The following is a 22,848-nucleotide window of genomic DNA, read 5'->3' on the forward strand; positions in this document are numbered from 1 at the left end:
TATCCTACATTTCAAATCTAGAGGGATACTAGTGAACAGTATTAAAAGGAAGATTTATAGGCTTAAATAAATATCTAAGAAAAGAAAAAGGACTGGAAAATTAAATGAACTCAGCATCCACTGCAGAAAGTCAGAAGTACAGCAAAGAAAGTAGAACAAAGGAAATAGTAAAAATAAGACCAGAAACTGATGAAAGAGAAAACCAATATAAAGAGGATGAACAAAACCAATGGTAGTTTTCTTTGCGAAACGTCTAATAAAACCAACAAACCCCTGGTGAAATGGTAAAGACAAGCAGAAGGCACAAATAATCAACATTAGGAGAGACAAAGAAGTCATCGCTACAGACACTGCAGACATAAAAAGAAAGTAAAGACAGTAAAAACAACTTTAAGCCGACATACTTTAAAATTCAGATGAAAAAACTCCTAGAAAAATATAAATAGCAAAATCGACACAAAAAGCAACAGAATGCTGAGTATATCCATAACCAGCAAAGAAACTGAAGCAGTAATCAAAACTCTTTTCCCAAAGAAAACTCTATAAATGGTTACACCAGCAGCTTTTACCAAATATTCAAAGAAGACATAATTTCAATCTTAGACAAATTTTCCTGAAGAATAGAAAAAGAAAGACTATTTCCCCAAAAATTTTATGATACAAACTGTATGTACATGTCTCCAACAAGAACATTTTGAGAAAGGAAAATAAAAGGCTAATCTCACTGATAAGCATAGATGCAAAAGTCCTAAATACAAACTGAGTAAACTGATCCCTACAATATATTCATCATGACCAAGATGGGTTGATTCCAGGAATGAAAGGTTAGTTGATACTTAAATAAATTAATATAACAACACACACTAAGATTAAAAAATAATCTTACTAGATGCAGAGAAGTATTTGATAAAAATCTGCCATTCATTTAGCAAACTATAAATTGGAGGGAAATTTCTAACTGAATAAAGTACATCTACCCCAAACCTTCAGTAAACATCACACTTAATAATTAAAAGTTCAAAGTTTTCTCCTTCAAAGCAGGAAAAAGACAAGGATGCCTGTGACCACCTGTTTTATTCAGTATGTCCTGGATGTCTTACGCAATGTAAGAAGTCAAGGAAAAAAGGGAAAGGGGGAGGGGGAGAAAAGAAACTATTATTCCTAGAAATGACTGTATGTACAAAATCCAAGAGATCTATGAAAGAACCATCTTAATTAATAAAAGTGCTCAGTCTCTAAATTTAAAACAGCAATATATAAAAAACAATTATCTTTATATATACCAGCAACTAACAATTAGACAACTAAAATTTAAGAAAGATGCCACTTACAATAGCATTAAAAATTAAACAGTATCCAAGGCTAAAGCTAACAAAAATCTGCAAGACTTCTATGAAGATAATATAAATTTACTTAAGGGAACTTAAAGAAGACTTAAATAAATGGAAAAGACATAACTTGATAATAGATTTGAAGACTCAATTTTGTAAACATCAGGTTTTAAACTTATCTATAGATTCAACATTATCCCAATCAAAATCCCAAAAGTATTTTCGTAGAATAAGACAACTTAAATTTTAAGTGCAAAAGACACAGAATAGCAAAGCACTCATAAAAGGACAAGGTGAGAAGACTTGCTTTATGAGATGCTAAGACTCTTCTATTATACCATATACAAAAATGAATTCCTAGTAGAACTGTGAAAGGCCCAACTATAAAACTTTCAGAAGATAATATCTGAGAACATCAATGTAATCTCAAAGTAGGGAAGAATTTTTTTTTTTTTTTTAGTTCTCCCACTTGATTGCTCCCAACCCATCTCCCTCCACCCTCGTGCACACATCTCAGTCATGTAACCCCATGGACTCCAGCCCGCCAGGCTCCTCTGTCCATGGACTTTTCCAGGCAAGAATACTGGAGTGGGTTGCCACTTCCTTCTCCAAGGAAGAAGTTTTTAACCAAGAAATACCATGCACTAAGCAAAAAGGAAAAAAAAATTAATAAAATGAACTGCTCTGGTATTAATTTTTATATATTAAAATATACCAAAAAGCCAAATGCAATAATCATACATGTCTATACACATATTGTTTCTGTGTATCAACGTTGTTAATTTGGAGTTAATTTCCTAGTGGATTTCTGTGATGCAGTAAGATGCCTATATTTGTGTCCTTGTTAATGCTACACTACTTAAAGAATGCATTTGATAATATTGCTACATAAAGCGCCTTGTGAAAAAGAACGAAAAATTTATGTACAACACAAATAAGTGACAGAGAACTGTTGCCTAGAGTATTAAGAAGCCATAGAATCAACAAGAAAAAACATTTCAACCGACTGGACAGATGCCTCCCAAAAGAAATCCAAATGAACAATAAACACATGAAAGGAAATCAGTGCTCAAGGAAGTGTAAATTAAGACCCCAGGAAGATGTCACTATGCACTAACCAGAGGAGGTAAATGGAAAAGCTGGACAGTACCAAGGGTACAGTATCAAGTGGGATTATGAGACAGGGAGAATTCTTACCTTGATGATGGATATATATATATATATATATATATGAAAAGTATACACATACAGCTCTGCACATTTCCAACAATGTTCAAGGTGGCATTATTTATAAATACACTGAAGACATAACCATTGAAATAAGTTATAGGATGCATTTTTATGCAGTGAAATTCTATATATTATACCACAGCTACACATAATAGACATTAAGGAACAAAACACCAAAAAACATATATGATTCATTTATATAAAGTTAAAAAATTGGCAAGATTAAATACTATCATTTAAAAATAATACATAGACATTTACTGAAATTTATTCAGGGACTTTATACTTGATTAAATTTTGTACATATTCATTGTTTATCAAAAAGAATGTGTATTCTCTTTTTTGGTTAAAGGATTTTATATACAAATATAAATGCAATATATAAATATATATGCGTATATAAATGCAATAAGCATACATTCTACAATCTTCTGTGTATCAATGTTAATTTGTTAATATCATAGATATCTGTGATGCAATATGATGTTCACATAAGTTTCCTTATTAATGCTAAAGAATACTTTTTATAATTAATATTGGTACATGAAGTTCTTTATTGTTGTTGCTTAGAATTTGCCTGGCATATCTTTTTCTAGCCTTCATTTTCTGTATTTTAGTTGTTTAACTGTTTCTTAATGTTTGTTTTTAATTGTCTAATTAGTAACAGACTGGTTAGCTAGTGAAGCAGCAAAGTGCTCAGATTAAGTAAGAGGTGATTAAACTATAATATGGTCCAGTAATCTAGTCTGGAGCATCAGCAAATTTCATCTTGAGGTTACTGCTGGGAAAGCATCTCTCCAGTATCCAAAGCATCTGCATTTATAAACAGGATTTTGTTGATAGAAAGTAAGCTTATTTTTCTATTCCTTTCACTTTTCAAAACGGTTTATTTTTTTATTTTTATTATTTTTTCAAAACAGTTTAGAGCAATAACTTTATAAAACCAGTCATTTTCAGATTATTTATATTACTTTATTTTTTAAATGTGATTTTTAAAATTTTTGATATTTTTATTACATTGATATTTTTATTTTTTAAATGTGATTTCTAACTTGTAACCACTAGGTTTTTTCCTTCATTTTCAAGCAAAAGTTTCACACTTTGTGGGCTGGTAACTTTGTAAATGAGAGGGTTTACTAGAATTGGGGAAGAGGAGGGAAGTTTGACTGAGTTAGATCTGTGATCTAATCAGGGGTGGGCTGACTGAATTAAAATTCTGATAGTACTTATAGAGCCTGTTAATCACTTGATTTTTCATTTAGAGATTCTTTCCTAAAAAGAGCATCTTTCTGGGTCTTGGTGTATCTTCACTTTAAACCTGGATTTCAGACTAGCAGAATAAAAATTACTTTTTTCTCCTTTAAAGTGTAAGGAGGTATAAAGATTAAGGTAATAACTTTTTGCAGCAAAATGTGATATTCTTTTTCCTGTTAAAACTCATTCACTCTCTCTCTCATGCATTCACTCATTCATTCATTTGGAAAACACTTATGTGCACCTATTGGTGCCAGGCACTGCTTTAGGAAATATAGCCAGACACCAGTTTCCAGAAAGGCTGCAGGGATTTAGACCCAGAGAACAAGGGAGAGGATTAGGGTTACCTAACAGTGTGTTCACGTCTTCTAATACACGGAAAGCTCAATGTAAGGACACAGTCAAAAGCAGCTCAGTACATCTGCTGGGGAGAGATGAGGAGTCCTCTGAGAAAAACAGCTTCTATTTTCTCAGGGAAGTCAGATGATTATCCATTCCTGGGAAACAAAATGAGGGAAAGGAGGGTGGAAGAGGCGTGTAGATTAGAAGAAAGGAGAATGTGGCAAATTATGATACTGCAGAGTGGGAAAATAAGCAGTTAGGAGAGTGTAAGAGGACTGCTGGGTAGAATACAGGGCTCACCTAGATTTCTGTGGAAATGACTTTAAAATGAGGATTCTTAGTTACGTATGCTTTTTGCCAGCTGACTGGGCGAATTAGGTTTTTAAGTTAATCTTACTTTACCTAATATTTTCAAGTCATTTAAATAAAAAAATTTTAGAGTTTTGGCTTTTCACTATTACTTTAAAATTATTAAGCAAACTTTTTAGTTTCTTTTCCTTATTAATACTTGCAGACCATTTAAGCTAAAGCTTTTAATTTTGTGGGCTAATTATATTTTAAGTTGGTGTTAATGAAACTACAGGGGTGGTTATATAATCATGGTTGGAGACCAAAAGGTTATGTGGTTGAATGGGAGATGAATGAATCCAGGTGACTGACTCAGGGCTGATAAGTTGGAACATATTAATAAAAAACTAGAAGGGTTTTCTAATTTGTGTCACCACCTTGCCATTCATGTCATTCCTCCACTTCAGAGTGCGCTAATCATTCATTCATTCAACAGATACTTACTCAGCACCTATTATGTGCCAGGCACTGTTCTATATGCAGAGGATACACCAGTGAACAAGAGACACAAGGTTTCTGCTTCCCTGGAACTTATGTTCTAATACAGGAAGATAGACAATAATGATAAAAATGTTATTAATAATAACAATAATTAACATCTGGTTAGCAAATACTGTCTGCTGAAAATTTTAAGCACTAGTATTAATTCACTTAATTCTTATAATAACATTATGAGGTGGAAACTAGAATTATTCCCATTTAACACAGGAGGAAACTGAGGGCAAAGGGTAAATACCTTGCCTGAAGTTACAGTTAGGAAAAGGCAGATCTAGATTTCAGAACCGAAACAGGCTGACTATAGGTTCCTTCCTCTTAATGACTTTGCTACACTGCCTCTCAGACAAGAAACAAGGAAATAAACCATCAAACAATACATTCAGAAGTGTTTAGTACTATGACAAAATAAAACAGGGTGATGTGATGCTATTTGTGTATTGGCAGGATGGGGGTGTAAAAGTAGATGTCAGGAAACCTGAGGAGGTCATCTTTGAGTTGAGACTTGGAAGAATGGTAGTACAGCTACACCGAGGCACATACAACAGAGAAAAGCCAGTGCAAAGAAATCTAGTCTGTGAAACAGAAATGCAGAGTTGCCTGTGGCTAGAGTTTAGTGTGTAGCACAATGATTAGAAGTGAAACCAGGGAGATAGGTAGGAACCAAACCCTAAAAACTCTCAGGTCAGGTCACATTAAGAAATTTGATTTTTATTCTAAGTGCAGTGAATTTTTATGCAGGAGAGTAACACTACCTGATTCACGATTTTAAAAGATCCCTCTCATTTTTATATGCAAAGTTAACTGTGGGAGAAAAGTGGGAGCAGGAAGATCATTAGGGGACAATTACAATCCAGGTAGAAAATGACGGTGGCTTGGACTAAGGCAGTGGAATGAAATCTGGGGTATATGCTGAAAGTAGAATAGGGAAGACTTGCAAGTAAACGGGATGAGAAAAGTGAAGGAAAAGGAATTTAAGCAGGAGGCCTGGGATTCTGGTTTGAGTAAGTAGCCTGATGGTAGTCGTGTCCTTTACCAAGACGTGGGAGGTTAGGAGAGTAATACCTTTGTTGAGAAAAATCAAGATTAGCAACTTGAATTTTATGAGGGAAGCATTTTCTAATGCTTTGTTTCATTTAAGGTTCAAAGGGTTCTGGGGGCGTGAGTGGGGGAAGCTTTTTTCTGTTCGATATTATGAGCTCTTTACATTTGAAACTAAGTTGGGGGAGTTGAATTTTCATTTGTTTAACAAATATCTACTGAGCATCTACTGTTGCCAAGGATTATGTGATTAGATACCAAGTTGAATTAGAAAGGCAAACAAAATCCACGCTCCCAGGGGGCTTTTGGTGGGGGAAGGAATTAGGACGATACGTGATGTTTTTATTTTCCTGTTGTTACCTTATGAAAACTTCACCTAACTGCATGAGTAGCCATCTTACAATACTAACTGCATCTAGGGCTCCTGGCAGTTTGGCCCACCGTCCTAAACGTTCAATGTCGGTTAGTATATAAATAAATCTAAATAGTGACACCTCCCCTCCCACTAGAATTTAGGCTTTTTTTAAAAGTAAAAATTTTAACGAACGTTACGAATACAACCTTCGTTGTGAAGACTAATATTTTTGCAGGAATGGTACCTTTATAAAGATCGTGGTTGCCCCCGTACATATTTGTTCTTTCTTCATATCCAATTAAATGCAAATACTACTTTCCGTAGCCCAACTCTCTAGGCTTGCTGGGTCTAGCTCAGGAGAAAGGAAGCAGGAGCCGTTGGATTTTAAACAGTTTGGTGTAATCCTTTTCTATGCTCTCTCGCTAGCCGGGTATTTGGTGTCGGCTACCCGCGGCTCTCCGTTCACGCAGTACCGGAATGAAGGAATCTGAGAGGGAGTCGGGAAAGGAAAAGACGGAAGAGACATTAACTGGCTCTCGAAGGTACAAACCGACGTTCACGGTCTACTCCAAACGACGGATTTCAAATGCCCGCCCCCTAGACAGTTTCAGCCCCGCCCCTTGCGTCGTCACTTCAACTTCCACCTTGGTCTCCGCTGATTGGTCCTTGCCTCCGCCTGCGAAGGGCGGCAGAAGAGTTCGGGGTTTGCTTCCGGGTCTTGGGCTTTTTTTTTCTTTTTCTTTTTTTTTGGCCGCGGGTGCGGAGGTTTCTGGGAGCAGAGTCATGATGGCGTCTGTATGAGCTCCGGAGGCAGCGGCGTCGGAGCTCGGCCAAAGTGAGCGGCAAGACGAAAGCGGACTGTGGGTTGGGCCGTAAGGGGCAGTTGGCGGCGGAGGCAGAGAAACCGGTGCGGGCGGTGGAGGCGCCAGAGCTCCAGACAAGGATAGTCGAGTGTGGGTGGGGCCGGAAAGGGACAGTTGCGGGCGGAGGCAGAGAATCCAGTGCGGGCCGAGCAGGCCCCAGAGCGGCTGGACGGGGAAAGCGGCATGTGGGCGGGGCCGGAAGGGGCAGCTGGGGGCGGAGTCAGCTAACACGGTTTAGGCCGCAGAGGCCCCGGAGCCGCCGACAGGGAGAGCCGGCTGTAGGTGGGGCCGGAAGGGGCAGCTGGGGGCGGAGTCAGAGAACCTGTACGGGCGGAGGCGGCGGCGGAGCTGCAGGCGAGCGGTGGCGCTTGACCCCTAGCGAGCGTGTCCCTGGTCTCCGGCTGGTCGTCGAGAGCGCAGCGCCAAGGCGGCTCTGCAGAGGGCCGCCCCTCGCCCCCTGGGATAGGGGAGAAGAGTCAGCGGGTTCCCTGTGATAGCCTGGAGGTGAACTCCCCGCCCCAGGGATGATTCTCCGTTGGGGGAGGCGGCGGTGCTCCCCTGCGGCCTGCAACCCTGTTTCTGTCTCTCTGGATACATCCCTCTCCCCCCGCCCCCTTTTTTTTTCCGGAAAATCTAGAGAAGTATATCGTTTCCCCCTGACACTTGCTTTTCTGACGCTTGAGGATGTTTCAGTAACCACAAACGGGTCCCTAATTTTTGGTTATCAGAGTTCTTTGAGGGTGGGCTCTTGTGTTTCCAGCATTTCATAAATAGTAACTTGCAAAAGATCTGATTTATATTATGTTGGCTGCTGCTGGAGGAAATTTGATCAACAAAAGATTGTTGGAGATATTTGCCTATGTAACTGTCTTTGAAGTTTAGCACACTTTTTTCTAGAACACTCAGTAACTGTGTCAGTGATTTTTTTTTTAAAGATGTTTTTGTTTTTGTGGTTGGTCACCTGTTCTGTGTGAGGCTTAGATGAAATGGGGGTAAGGAGTCTGGTGGCATGAGGTTGAGTGGAGATGTTTAAAACTCAGACGTGACTGTACTCTATTTTACAAGGGTTTTGATGTGTCAAGTCTCCTGATATAATAATTTTATGAGGAATATCCCCATTCCACAGATGACAGAAACTTAAACTTGGTGGCTTGCCAGGGGTCACAGATGTTTGAGGGAATGAGCTAGGGCAATTATTTCACAAGGATGGATATTGATTAATGCTTTTCAAGATGAAAGTTTGTTAAAATAACTTGGCACTGTTTTTCTTCAAAGCATAAAAGATGACAACAGCAGCTCGGCCAACTTTTGAACCTGCAAGAGGTGGAAGAGGAAAAGGTGAGGGTGATTTGAGCCAGCTCTCAAAGCAGTATTCAAGCAGAGACCTACCCTCTCATACAAAGATAAAATATAGGTAATGAAGCCTTTTATTTTTTTCTTGTTTCACAAGCAAGACCAAATCTGTTAAATGATATGGTATCTGATGAGATAGCGTGTTTGGGTTATTATCACTCAAGTTATCTATTTTCATAGGGGTAGAATGTAGTAGTGTTTCTGACACCAAAATTATGCTCCATGATTTGAAAGTGCTACCAGATATTCCTTAAGCAGAAATTCCAGTTTACCAGGAATTTCTATATGTAGATTGAACAATGACTAGTAACACATTCTGTCAGGAGGAGTAAGCACTATCAATACTAATCAGTAAGAGATTAAAAGTGTTGCTGTAACAAGCCCTGAGTTAACATACTAACAACAAGTGAAGGCGTTTTGATCAGCCTGCTGCCTTACTGTGGGAAAGTGTGTTGATTTAGTTTGAGGTTATTGACATCACAGGATGCCTCTTAGTAACCTTCAGATTAGACTAATGATCTTGTTGATTCCCCTAGTGGAATTTTATGCTTTAGGGACTCAGGATAAAGTTGTGTTTCTTGAATTGTCTTCTATTATTACAGCCATTTGTTTTTTAGAAGTAACTTTGCCTTGTTCTGTTTCTACTTTAGACAGACCACTCAGGATGCCCCTGAAGAGGTTCGAAACCGTGACTTCAGGAGAGAGTTGGAAGAGAGAGAGAGAGCTGCTGCAAGAGAGAAAAACAGAGATCGGCCAACCCGAGGTACCAACACTCCCTTAGACATTTCTCTCATGACATTATGTTGACAAATAGTTTTTCTTTCATGTAGTAATAGGAATAGATTATTATTTTTGTTTGTTTGCTTTTAAAATTGGGTAAGAGCTGTAGCAGTTACTTGAAAGATTGGATTGGATTGATTGGATTAGATTACATTGGGTTGGATTAGAGATGACAATGAAATTGATACCAATTTCATCTTTTTATGCTTCTTATTAGAACTAGGGTATATTTAGCAACCATTCTTTCAATTCAGATTAAGGAGTTTTTGACTACTTACAGCAGCCAGACTTTTTAAGTCCCCATGGTTTCTGTTTATGAAGTTCTTCCATTTTTATTTTTAGCATGTGTAAAACTATATCCTAAATTTCCTGAGGCCACAGTTCCCATACTAAAATCAGTACTTTTGTTAACTCATTCAGCAAGTATTTGTCTAAGACTTATTTGCCTGCCCCTGTTGTTATAATCCCTACTGTCAGGTTTAAGATCTAAGCTCTCTGTGCCCACAAGTCCCTAAAATGTTACTGGAAATGCAGGATTTGATTCAGTGAGCTAACTAATGTTTGTTTTCTCCCAGAACATACAACCTCCTCTTCAGTGTCAAAGAAGCCCCGATTGGACCAGATTCCTGCTGCCAACCTTGATGCAGATGACCCCCTAACAGATGTATGTTTTACTTCTTCCTCTCATCTGCATGTAGTAATTTACTTACCATTTATCTGAAATACTTTTTAATTTACTTTTTTAGCTTTAAGAAGCAATTTGTATTTACTTACTATTATTCAGTTACAGCTCTGACTTCAGTTTATTTTAAAACAAAAAAAGCATTATCTTGTTAATCAGATTTCAAGTTTGATCTCTAGAGAGCCAGAAAGGTGTGCTTCCCTAAAAAATAATTCCCTGTATTAAACCATGGAAATGGATAGCTCTGCCTCTTCAGACTGGGCTCTTCATCAGTAGCATCCCCTCCAGTGAACGTAGGGACCTTTCCCTATTCTCAACCAGTGTTGCCTCTTCCATGCGTTCAGTGGGCATAATGGCTCCCTCTGTGTTTAGGGAGGCATGTGATCTAAGTGGAAGGTTTTTAAGGATTGGCACTTTCATTAACATTCAAATTTAGTGGAACCCCACAGACCCACTAAATTTGTGGTTTTCTACATACAGAGAAAAGTCTTAAAGGGTGGCATCTAATTAAGCATATATGTTAGTAATTCTAGAATTGATAGACTAAATTAAAAATTAACATAGTAATTCAGTATAAGAAACTCAGTTTTAAGTGAGATTTAATGATTATTCATTTGAAATTATTTTACTCTGAGAATTTAGCACCCTGTTCTGTACTTCTAATTATTCTTAGACTTCCTAGTTGTTTTGAGCAGTATTAAAGTGTTTTGACCCTCAGGGTCAAAGTATGTAGTTAGTGTGTATCAGTGTAAAGTGTTCCTTCTCCAGTTTTACAATTATTTTCGTGTGTAAATCCTTATTTGATCATGTAAATTTGAAAGATACTATTAGCTGCTATAATGTCTAAAATACATTTTAAGGTACATTTTAGTAAGTAGTCATAAGCTACTTGTGAGGTTTTATTTCACTTTTTGTTTGGTTGCTGATCTAATTTTATTTAGCTACATTTATCTTTCCCACTGGGAAAATTAATCCTGCTCCAAAGATTTGATAAGTGCCATTTTTATGGAAAAAAAATGACTTATGCCTATTTTGTGTCTAACCTCCTTTGCCATCACCATTCTTTTTTAGGAGGAAGACGAAGATGAAGATTTTGAAGAGGAGAGTGATGATGACGACACTGCAGCTCTTCTTGCAGAGCTGGAAAAAATTAAAAAAGAAAGAGCTGAAGAGCAGGCCAGGAAGGTAAAACCAGCATATTAAATGTTTTTACATCTTCTCACATAAATTATAGCAGAAATGTTGTTTAATTCAAGTAGTAGCACCTTCGTAGAAAGCAGTGGCACCCCACTCCAGTACTCTTGCCTCTAAAATCCCATGGATGGCGGAGCCTGGTGGGCTGCAGTCCATGGGGTTGCTAAGAGTCGGATACGACTGAGCAACTTCACTTGCACTTTTCGCTTTCATGCATTGGAAAAGGAAATGGCAACCCACTCCAGTATTTTTGCCTGGAGAATCCCAGGGATTGGGGGAGCCTGGTGGGCTGCCATCTATGGGGTCGCACAGAGTCGGACACGACTGAAGCAACTCAGCAGTAGCAGTAGTAGCACCTTATGTTAGAAATCATCCTTGCCAGGTCTAGATGTTATAGCACCTGTAGGTCTATAAATCTGGTAATTTCTGTGACATCCTAAGTCTCCTAGTTATGTTAGAAATTCTTTTGAAATGGTTCAAACATGCTTTAGACCTAGTCATTAAATTGTTCTTCACTCATTTATTTGTTCAACAGACATTTAGTCAATGTCTATTAAGTGTCAGAAGAATCAAAGATGACTAGATGTAGTCATTACCTAGGAAGAACCCACAGATATAATGAAACCATCTTTACCTCTGTCCTTGTCTTCTGCCCCAGTCTTCTTTCCAGGCACTTGCTGAGGCCATCTGTCAATAAATTTTATGTAACCTAGTTTCTGAGTCCCCACAGTCTCTCTATTTGGAAGGAAAGAATGTCTAACTCAAAGACAGATAAATTAAATAGGATCCATAGTATGTACATTTATTACATAATTACCCATAGTAGTAACAATAAGAGATAAAACTTAGGAGTCAAGAGTGAGTGAGTGCACTAACCATTTGTAGATCAATGCAAACGGTTTGAACTCTGAACTCTGTTCTAAAGGATATGCAGAACTAGTCAATTTCAGCAGGAGATAGTAGGGTTGGGGGTGCATTTTAGAAAGATTACTCTGGCCAAAGTGTGGAGGATGCAAGAAAGAACTGATTAGAGGGCTGTTTGAATAATCCTCATATCCTGTTAGGAGAGTCTTGCATGCTCGGAGTTGAATTTGAGAGATGTTAACTATCAGGGAGATAAAGTTGACCAAAGAAAAGTGACAGATTAGCTGTGGCAGCTCCTGGGTCTGTGTGAGTGCCATACACTAATTCAGGGAACGTGGAAGGGTGGGTATGCTTCAGTGCAGAGAAAAGAAATGATGAGTTCTGTTTGGAACATGTTGAATTAGACACACTGTGAGACCCTCAAGTAGATCTATCTGCCTCCACTTTCAACCAGAATAGAGCAAAAATTTTTTTTAAGTGGGCTTCTTTGTAAGATTTTATTTGAACCAAGAATTGTTCTGTTTAGAAAAAGGAAAAAGACTGATATAGGCTATGCTTGGAACCTAGGGAGGTAGAACTCATGTGGGTCAGAAGGGCCAGGGAAGAATTGAGAAAATAGGTAGAATTGGGGATAGGCTTTGAAGACAGTTAGAATTCAGATTGGAAGAGTAAAAACATTAAAGATAACAATTCGTGTCAAAATTTGGCATAGGATAGCAAAACTCCAATAGAACTATAAGACCATTCCTATGCCTGTGCACCACAAGAGGGCAGTTTTTCTATTCCAAATTCTTGTGGCCTTCCTAACAGCTGTGGAAACAGAAAGAGACAATTAAATGCATTTGGAGCATAAACCTTTATTTAAGGAGCATAAGCATTTTAGACAGAAGTTCTTGGCAATTTTGCAAGATGCATCTGATTTCTTTGTACAAATGTGTGTTGGTGTATTTTGGAGTCAGATGACAGTTTTGTACCTATTTCCCTATCTTGCTTTCTCGTGGCTGGCTTTTGAGGTGATTCAAAACATTTTCAAACCAGTCAGCCTATGTCAGGGACTGGGAAACTTTCTATAAAGGACTAGATAGTAACTATATTAGGCTTGCAGACCACATAGCCTCTGTGTCACAACTTTTCAACTCAGCTAATTGTAGGATAAGCAGCCATAGGAATCATAAATAAATGAATGAGACTGTACCAGTAAAATTTATTTACAAAACAAGATGGTTTGGATTGGAGTAAACCACAGGCTGTCCATCCTGTATACCCATGGTCATGAAACACTGTACCTGGTACTGGAGTATGGAAAGAGTGGCACCTTTTTCCCCAGTGCTGTGTGTGGCAATCAACCAATAACTCTAAAGGAAATAATAGGAAATTGTTCTTGGTAATAACTTGTCACCAGTCCTAGAGATGCAAGTTTACATTGCTACTGAATCGAAAGATTATTTATAATTGGCTATATTAACCCTTCTTTAGAAATTGAGATAAATTGCTTTGCTAAATGTGTCTTTTTGATGTTTAACATGTTCTTAAATGATTAGAATGTTTACTGATATACTCTCTAAGCAATTATGTAACTTTGTATGTAATTCAAGAAAGAAAATATATTTAAATATGCAACTCAAGAATTTCAAAGTCAGAAGGAGACTAATGAATGCTAACAAACTTGAACTATTTATAATGAAAGTGCCAAATTATTTCAGTAAATGAGACTTTTTTGGTATATCTTTAAAAACAAAAACAGTGCTATCTTGATGCTTATCCCATCTCTCCCTAAAAATCCTAAGTCTTTTAAAATATGAGTTATGATAATAAGATTGACACCAGAGTTAATATAAGTAAATGAATCTTTGACTTATGAATTTTCCCATATCATTGACAGGAACAAGAACAAAAGGCTGAAGAAGAAAGGATTCGTATGGAAAACATTCTGAGTGGAAACCCTCTTCTTAATCTCACTGGCCCATCCCAGCCTCAGGCCAACTTCAAAGTTAAAAGAAGGTATTGTACAGTAAATAAGTTGGAGATTTTATGTATATGTATACAGTACAGATTATATATAAAATACAAGTTTTATGTGTAGTTTTTTTATTGTATTAAGCTATATGGTGGTTCTACCTTGTTTGGTGCAGATAGGAATGTTTGGAGGTTGAAACATGTCTTAATGTGCAGATTACATTTGACCTAGCTCTGCTCAGCTTTTCACATTTCTCTGCACTGCACCAGTGATGACTTACAACCCTTTTCAAAGATGCCCATGTTCTTTGCTGATTTTCCACGTGCAGTTTCCTCTGACATGCGTACATCCACACATAAGCACACATTGTATAGGCTTTCATTTGATACATGTTTGTGAGAACCCATATATTGCATATATGAGTTTGTGTTTTATATGCTAGATGATATTTTGAAATAATAGTCTTTATTTTGTCTAAAACATGTATTTAAGCCCATCCCGGGCTGCCTGTTTTTTGTTTGTTTGTTTGTTTCTTTCTTTTTTTTTTTTAATTTATACATTATGAAAGCCAGCCAAGAGAATCTTAACCAGAGTCCTGCCCTAAGCTCTTCAGCTGCTCTTTCCTTGTGGTTAATGTAGATGTGGGCCAACATATGAGCCTTAATTATTATACCCTAATAGTTTCTTCTTTTGTCCTAAATTGTTAAATGGTAAGAGTATATATAAAATCCTTAAAACCACGTAATGTGACTATAGTGACTTGCCCAGTTATCCTTGAGACCTGTCCATACTAATCAGGGTAGTACCAGGTGCCGACTCTTTGTTTTTGACCTGAAAACATTAAATATGCAGTTTCTGCTTTTTCAACTCAAAGTTTCTTATACTGGAGAAATAATGAGAATGTTGTGTATATTCTAAAATAGGGATTACCCTTCCTGTTACGAAAAAGCAAGCCAACCACCTCTTAAAATTTACTTATTCTTTTGGGTATAATTGCAGCATCGAATGACATGCGTGTTGAGCATGAGGAGGCTTTGCAGTTCACCTGATGTTTTTATCTCTTGATACAGGTGTTGTAAGATTGTTCTATTTTTTTTTCTTTCAGGTGGGATGATGATGTTGTCTTCAAGAACTGTGCAAAAGGTGTAGATGATCAGAAGAAAGACAAAAGATTTGTAAATGATACGCTTCGATCTGAATTTCACAAAAAGTTCATGGAGAAATACATTAAATAGTACAGTTTTATGTGCTGAATTGAAGGCTATAACATGTAAATGATCTGACTTCATTTTGATTTATTTTTCCCTCCCCACCCATGTCTAAATTGTGTATAGGCTTCCCTAATTTTTAGTTCCAAAATATCTTTTCCTTTATTGATTAATTACTTGGTAAGGACTTGGGAATTGGTTTAACCCAGTTTCCATCTCAATATTTCCAGTCATGTGTTTTCTCTTAAATATGGGAAAAGAAACCTGCTTATAATAAATATTTTTAATAATCTAAATAGCCAAATCTGTGTCCCCAACTTGTTTGTTGAAGTATATGCAGCTAATAAAACATTGCATATTTTCTTCTGTGTGTTGTATTTCTTTGCATGTTAGCTTTTTCTCGTCATATCTCAAGTCAGTTAATTCATGTCTCCTGTATCTTTTGAAAAGTGTGATGAAAGATTAAAGGGATTCCATTTTGGACCACTATGTTGGTCCAAACACAGAGAGGAGTGTTGTCGAGCAGAAAGCTCCCCAAGTGCGTGTGTGAGGGAGCATGGGGTACGTCTCACTTTGGGGTTGCCCCTTTCTTTTCTCTCAGCCCCAGACAAGAGCTTCTTAAGTGTGCCCAGGAGTGGCATTCACCTGTGTTCTGGATACCTAGCTGCCATGTTTCTCTTGAGTGAGAGTTTGCACAGTGACACTAGATGCAAAGCCTGAGAGAGTAACATCAAACAATATATGAAATAAAACCTTTGGAAACACGAGGATATGGATACGGGAAATAGGAGCATTTACACAGATGGGAAATGAAATTTCCCTAAACCTTGGCTAGGATTTTTATGGTTGTCATTTTATTAGAAAAAGTGAGACTGGAAGTTGAATCTTCTACAGGTAGAGACCCATTCATAGGATTCCTCTATTGTAAATGATGTTAAACTTGGTAGGGTTAAAGGTAAAACCTTGAAAGCAAAAACAACTTGTTATTTATCACTGGCTGTTTATTTAAACTCTTCTAGGATCCCCAGTGGAAGCTTGGACACGGGTTAACCTGAGTCCAGAGGAGAACTGGAATTACCGCCCAGGTCTTGACCAAGTTTATGCCCTGTGTTTTTGGTTTTTCTCCCAACTGAGCAATTTACGTTGACGTCTGAATACCTTGACAAGTGTACTCTTTTTTTTTTTTTTTAATTTGGCTGTGCTGGGTCCTAGTTGGATCTGGTTCCCTGATCGGGGATCAAACCTGGGCCCCCAGGATTGGAAATGGAGTCTTAGCCACTGAACCACCAGGAAAGTCCCTTGATTAGTGTTTTTTAAAAACCTTTTATAATACTGAAATGTTTTTGTCTACAACTTTGAATTTCTAAAGTGCCTTCACTGTCATTTTCAATTTTCTTCATAGCAATATTTACATAGGAAGGAAACACTGGGTTATTCAAAGCTAAGGAAAGGAAATTCAGGCTCAGTGATTGGATCAGCATTAATACATGGTGGGACACATGTGAGTGTCTAAAACTACGTGAAAATGTGCGTACAGAAGTGAGAAGCATTATTTAGATGTCCAAAAGTAGTTCTTGGGATTATGGGTAAAGTCTTGAGGAAAAGAAGTAGCAATTAATGATAAAACTTTTTAGTATATAAAAGGCTTATAACTCATACTCAAGGGCCCAATTTAGGTGCACCCTTACTCTGAGATCCACTTACTTCAGATAACCTATTGGAACCCAATAGGTTTAGGAAGAATCAGAGTAAAACTAATTTCAATGATTTTTTTAATCCATTTTCCTAATGTTTTCCAATGTGAGACATTATGTAACTGGTCATAGATCAAGGACACATAAAAATGGTACAGTTTCAGTTCTCAGATTTATAAAGCCAGTAACAGACTTCCTTGCAAAAATGCCTAAAGTTCTCCTTGCAGCACATCTTGCGTAGGTGTGGCTGAGGAAACCGTCTAATCCTGCCAAGAGCCCAGACTTGGAAGCAGGGTGGATGTGAATGAGAAGCCCAGCTCTGTCACCTCGGGTTCCACTAAAGGGAACTAGCTAACATTTCACCAAATGTACTTGTGCTGTATGCATGTAATCAACACTGCTCCCTGTAAGACAGGTGTCATTATTTTCTGTGTTTTATAAACAAGGAAATTGAAGTTTCTAAGAGAAATTTAAAAACAAGCCAAGTAATAAATCCTTAAGAGAATAAGGCCAAGATTCAAACCTTGCAGTGTCTATTTGCAAACCATCCTCTTAACTGCTTGGAGAAGGAAATGGCAACCCATTCCAGTGTTCTTGCCTGGAGAATCCCATGGACAGAGGAGCCTGGCAGGCTACAGTCCTTGGGGTTGCAAGAGTTTGACACAACTTGGCAACTAAACTGCCACCACCACCTCTTAACTGCTATGCTTGACTTTCTCTTTGTGTGAAATAGCCCTTCTGACATTTCTCACCTATGAAACAGCAGTAACCAGGGTGATGAGTAAGGGGATTTGATGGGAATCAATTTAAGGTTGAGTACCTGGCAGATATATAGTAGGGATTTCATCCATGTTGTCTTTCTACCTGCTTCTTCTAGCATATAACATGCGCTGCTGAAAAGTTTGAATGCCTGTTGTTTGTTCTATCATAAAAATGTGTGTGTGTGTTAGCCACTCATTCGTGTCCAACTCTTTGCGACCCCATGGACTGTAGCCCACCAGGCTCCTTTGTCCATGGGATTCTCCAGGCAGGAGTACTGGAGTGGGTTGCCATTTCCTTCTCCTACAGTTTTGAATTAAGAGGTTCCCAATTCCTTCAGTGGAGAAGACAATGGCAACCCACTCTGGTACTCTCGACTGGAAAATCCCACGGACAGAGGAGCCTGGTGGGCTGCAGTCCATGGGGTCGGTAAGAGTCAGACACGACTGAGTGACTTCCCTTTCACTTTTCACTTTCATGCATTGGAGAAGGAAATGGCAACCCACTCTAGTGTTCTTGCCTGGAGAATCCCAGGGACGGCGGAGCCTGGTGGGCTGCCATCTATGGGGGTCACACAGAGTCGGACACGACTGAACTGACTTAGCAGCAGCAGCAATTCCTTCAGAGGGCTTCCTAGGTGGCGCTAGTGGTGAAGAAGCCACCTGCTAGTGCAGGAGACTCAGAAGATGTGGGTTTGATCCCTGGGCCAAGAAGATCCTCTGGAGAAGGAAATGGCGACCTACTCAAGTACCCCTGCAGGAATAACCCCATGGACAGGGGAGCCTGGCAGGCTACCACGGGGTCACAAAGAGTCAGATGTGGCTGAGCACCCTCTCAACCCTTCAGAGTTTACCTTGGGTTATAAGTATGGCCTCAACAGGGATTGATTGGTTTTGCTTGGTTACTAGGATTGAAAACCCACTAGGGACTTCCCCGGTGGTCCAGTGGTAACACTAGTGCTCCCAAAGCAAGGGGTCCAGGTTTAATCCCTGGCCAAGGAACTAGAGCCTGCATGCCACAACTTAAGACCCAGAACAGCCAAATAAATAAAATATTTTTTTTAGAAAGTAACTGATAGAAACTCAAGTGAAATAGAGGCTTATCTTTTTAATTTTTTGGAATTGAAATATATCTGATTTACAAAGCTGAGTTAGTTTCAGGTGTATAGCAAAGTCAATCAGTTACAACCTTCTGACTTTGTCACAAGGAAGGGCTCTCACGTCATCCTGAAATTTCCTCAAGGCTCACACCCTGTTGAAAGCCCAGCTCTTGGCCTCAGAGGCCTATTTCCAGAGTGTAGGTTAAATCAGCACTGGGTGCTAAGTCACTCTCTGGAAGCCTTGACTTCAAACAAGCCCCAGTGGAAGAAAAAGCTGTGGATGAGGAGAAAACTGAGGTAACAGAAGTGGCAAAGCTCACAGAGCGTCGACGCGCGAGCCCGGGCGGTGGGCCTGCAGACCAGGCTCCCTACCTCCCTCCAGCCCCGGGAGAGCTGCTCCCTTGCCACCTTCCTATTTAAAGCCTTCGACAAGCAGTGAGGAAAATGCTGGAAAATCATCTCTGTCAAGATAGCTACAGAAAATGGAAAACGTATAGTCATAAACCTAATAGGAAATGTAGGTAATATTCCACTGCAGGGCATTAATAAAATACAATAAACGTAGCAAAACATATACTCCTGGATGGAATGACTCAATAAGGGAAGATATAAGTTCTCCAACCCCTAAAAAACTTTATGAAATTTCAGAAGGTTGGGATATTTTTCATGGATATTTTGACCAAATTGCTTAACATTTTTCTGTTAAAATAAGTTTGTAAGAATAGCCAGGAAAAAATTCTGGCAAGGAAACATAGTGAGAGGGATTTTCTCCACCAGTTAAAAATGAAATGTACAAAGAAACCAAAACAGAAAGAGACACATGTACCCCAATGTTCACTGCAACACTATTTACAATAGCTAGGACACAGAAGCAACCTAGATGTCCATCCACAGATGAATGGATAAGGAAGCTGTGGTACATACACAGAATGAAATACTACTCAGTCATAAAAAGGAATGCATTTGAGTCAGTTCTAATGAGGTGGATGAACCTAGAGCCTATTATACAAAGTAAGTCAGAAACAGAAAAGCAAATATCATGTATTAATGCATATATAAGGAATCTAGAAGAACTGATGAACCTGTTCGCAGAGCAGCAATGGAGATGCAGACAGAGAAGAGATATACTGACAGGGGTGGGGGAGAAGAGGAAGAGGGAGAGGGAGAGATGAATGGAGAGTAGCTTGGAGGCACACACACTAACATATGCAGACAGCCAGTCAACGGGAATTTGCCGAATGACCCGGGAAACTCAAACAGATGATAACCTAGAGGGGTGGGGATGGGCGGCAGGTGGAAGGGAGACTCAAGAGGGAGGGGACATATGTACACTTAATGGTTAATTCATGTTGATGTATGATAGAAATCAAACCAATATTGTACAGCAATCATCAATTAATTAAAAAAAGAAAAATTTTTTTAATGTATTAGAAATTTACAAAAATTAGTGTGGTGCTAGCAACAGAATAGAGAGATGGGAAAAAATGGAACATAAAAAGTCTGAACACAAATGAGGTACATAAAATAATTTTGTAGATAAGAAAAATCTTAACAAGAAAATCAATGGAGTCATTTGCAGCAATATGGACGGACCTAGAGATCATCAGTACTAAGTGAAATAATTCAGAGAAATACAAATATCATATAACATGATATCACATATGTGGAATCTAAAAACAAGATACAAATGAACTTATTTACAAAAGAGAAATAGACTCACAGACATAGAAATATTTAGGATTACTTAAGGGGAAAGAGTAGGGGAGGGATAAATTAGGAGTTTGGGATTAACATAAACACACTACAATACATAAAATAGATAACCAACAAAGACCTCCTGTATAGCAGAGGGAGCAATACTCAATATCCCGTAATAGATAAGAATTTGAAAAAGAATAGATACATATATATGTATTAATATAACTGAATCACTTTGCTATATACCTGAAACTAACACAACACTGTAAATCAACTATACTTCAAAAAAAAATCAATGAAGAAAGAATGAACTATTCAGTAAATGGTGTCAGTAAAGTTAATGAATAAGTTAGGTAGAAAATACATGCTAGTGTCAAACACAAGGCCAGAGGAAGACAGACACATTCAGGCAGTAAAGAAAGAAGCCCATTTTAGATTCAGATAATTTAGTACTTTCAAAGTCAGTGGAAGGAAGTAGCCAAGGGTGCAAGCCCTCTGGGCCCCTTGTGCAGGAAAACCGTGAAACCAAAGGAACCAGGTGATGGTAACTCTAAAGCCAGCCACCCTGGTGCAGAGAAGCCAACTCAGCCAGCTGCATTTTGTTTCAGAGCTTCCAACTGTGCTACTGGGAGGTGAGGCGGAAAGCCTCAGGCCTCATCAGAACTTGGCCATGGGAAGCACCCCTTAAAAGACTGAGAATCGAGTGATAAATAACCCAGTAGAAATTCAGGCTCCCAGTGTTGTATGAAAGAAGAGAAGGTTAGCACTCCCCTTGACAAGGATGGAAGAGGCTCTCGGGCCTGACAACACGAAATTCAGGCTCCCAAGACTTTCTGCCAGGATACAGATCAGCTGCATTTAAGACTTGCCCAGGTGTCTTAATGGAGGGAAGACATGTGCTGTCCTGGGGGCCAGCACGGATCTGTTCCCCTATAGCTACTTCACAAGTCCTCCAGAATAAATTTCACATGGTTTAAAGATTTAAAGGAAAAAACTAAATCAATGTACTGGTGAAAAATATAGCTAAAATACATGTTTGAGTTGAGATGGACTTTCTATGAATGACATTGAAAGCAGGAAACATTTTGTAAAAAGCTGAATTAATTACTTAAAAAGATTTGGTAGCTCAAAGAACTTAAAATGCCAATATTATGATTGCATTTTCTTACTTAGCAATTTTGTTTTCTTAGAGTTTCATAGTGAGTTTCTTTTCTTCTCTATCATCTTCATTTTTAAAAACTATTTCATTATATGACATAAGCAGTCAAGTTCTCTTTCTCTTTCCCAGAGCCTTCCAGATGGAGTAGTAGTCCCACCATGAGTGTAATTATAGGTCAACTTTTCATTCTTTCCCACATAGAATCCCCTATTTTCAGTGTCCCACATCTATTTCCTTCTTAATTTGTGCCCCCCTTTTTTTTCATGGAGTACAACCTGAAATAACTTCCTTGGAAAGGATGAGTGAGGGGTAGCATATCTGAGTCCCTTATGTAGACATCTAACTTTAACCTACCCACCTCACCCTCTCCCCCCGCCACACACACACACACAAACACTCAATTGATAGTTTTCCTGTTGTTGTTCAGTCACTAATTCATGTCCGACTCTTTGCAACCCCGTGGACTGCAGCACGCCAGGCCTCCCTGTCCACTATCTCCCAGAGTTTGCTTAAGCTCATGTCCATCGAGTCGGTGACGCCATCCAATCATCTCGTCCTCTGTTGCTCCCTTCTAGCTTCAATCTTCCCCAGCATCTGGGTCTTTTCCAATGAGTCAGTTTTTCTCATCAGGTAGCCATCAGAAGTTGGTTTGAAACAAACTTCTCTTAGAATTTAAATGCTTTGTTCCATGTTCTTCTAAATTTCAGTCTTCTTGAAAATGTTGATGCCAATCATTTTTGTGTTCTTTTATACATGTCCTAGTTTTGGTTTTGTTTTGAATCTCTGCAGTCTCTTGGGATATTCTGTTTTTCTTTTCTGTTTCAAAACTCCCCAGTGATATAGCTAGCTGTGTGTCTATCACTACTTATTATGTTTGATTCTCGGTGAGTCCTTTGGCGATTCACAGCCTACAGCTCTAGTAAAACATCTCATCCCTCTGAAAATGCGTTTTCTCCACTTCCTCTGTTCTTCTTGTTCAGAATTCCAACTCCTTGGTAAACTAACACTTCTGTCCTTCATTTTCTCTCATAATTTGGTCTCTGTCTTTTTGTTATACCTTCTAGGGCATTTCCTACTATTTATGTTTCAATTATTTCACTGATATTTTTATTTTTTTGCTTAATTTTGGAAATCATGTCCTA

At 38.5% G+C, this 22,848-nt stretch overlaps 2 protein-coding genes and 1 pseudogene across 5 annotated transcripts in view; 2 read left to right on the plus strand and 1 right to left on the minus strand.

Moving 5' to 3' along the window:
- Nucleotides 1–6,938, minus strand: part of LOC122450047 (lysine-specific demethylase 4D-like) — a 28,410-nt gene extending 21,472 nt beyond the window's left edge. The window contains exons 1-3 of one of the 2 annotated variants that reach the window (XR_006272057.1): nucleotides 6,641–6,938; nucleotides 4,950–5,043; nucleotides 2,792–4,312 (exon numbers count right to left, since the gene is read on the minus strand). The gene's annotated coding sequence lies outside the window, so the exon portion shown is untranslated. Of the gene's footprint in view, nucleotides 1–2,791; nucleotides 4,313–4,949; nucleotides 5,044–6,640 lie in introns of those variants that run through there. The other variant, XM_043482181.1, reaches the window with a different exon arrangement.
- Nucleotides 6,939–7,083: 145 nt separating this feature from the next.
- Nucleotides 7,084–15,660, plus strand: CWC15 (CWC15 spliceosome associated protein homolog). Of its 3 annotated transcripts, none has more exons than XM_043482183.1 (7): nucleotides 7,084–7,231; nucleotides 8,535–8,673; nucleotides 9,263–9,375; nucleotides 9,968–10,056; nucleotides 11,146–11,259; nucleotides 14,015–14,133; nucleotides 15,195–15,660. In XM_043482183.1, exons 2-7 carry the CDS (start codon nucleotides 8,543–8,545, stop codon nucleotides 15,322–15,324), a joined length of 696 nt encoding a protein of 231 aa, XP_043338118.1. In that variant the 5' UTR covers nucleotides 7,084–7,231; nucleotides 8,535–8,542; the 3' UTR covers nucleotides 15,325–15,660. The 3 variants fall into 3 exon arrangements, with proteins under 3 accessions (XP_043338118.1, XP_043338119.1, XP_043338120.1); XM_043482184.1 differs by having other exon boundaries at nucleotides 7,141–7,763; XM_043482185.1 differs by having other exon boundaries at nucleotides 7,166–7,303.
- A 5,624-nt stretch (nucleotides 15,661–21,284) lies between these two features.
- LOC122450694 lies at nucleotides 21,285–21,382 on the plus strand (annotated as a pseudogene).
- The last annotated feature ends 1,466 nt before the right edge of the window (nucleotides 21,383–22,848 follow it).

The sequence above is a fragment of the Cervus canadensis genome, chromosome 11 (assembly GCF_019320065.1).
Source record: "Cervus canadensis isolate Bull #8, Minnesota chromosome 11, ASM1932006v1, whole genome shotgun sequence".
Taxonomy (NCBI): domain Eukaryota; kingdom Metazoa; phylum Chordata; class Mammalia; order Artiodactyla; family Cervidae; genus Cervus; species Cervus canadensis.

Excerpts from the sequence above, each read along its gene's own strand:
- CWC15 (XM_043482183.1), top strand. The coding sequence starts at position 8,543 with ATGACAACAGCAGCTCGGCCAACTTTTGAACCTGCAAGAGGTGGAAGA. Across the intron at positions 8,674-9,262 it reads CATACAAAGATAAAATATAG|ACAGACCACTCAGGATGCCC; the intron begins GTAATGAAGCCT and ends TTTCTACTTTAG. Across the intron at positions 11,260-14,014 it reads CTGAAGAGCAGGCCAGGAAG|GAACAAGAACAAAAGGCTGA; the intron begins GTAAAACCAGCA and ends TATCATTGACAG.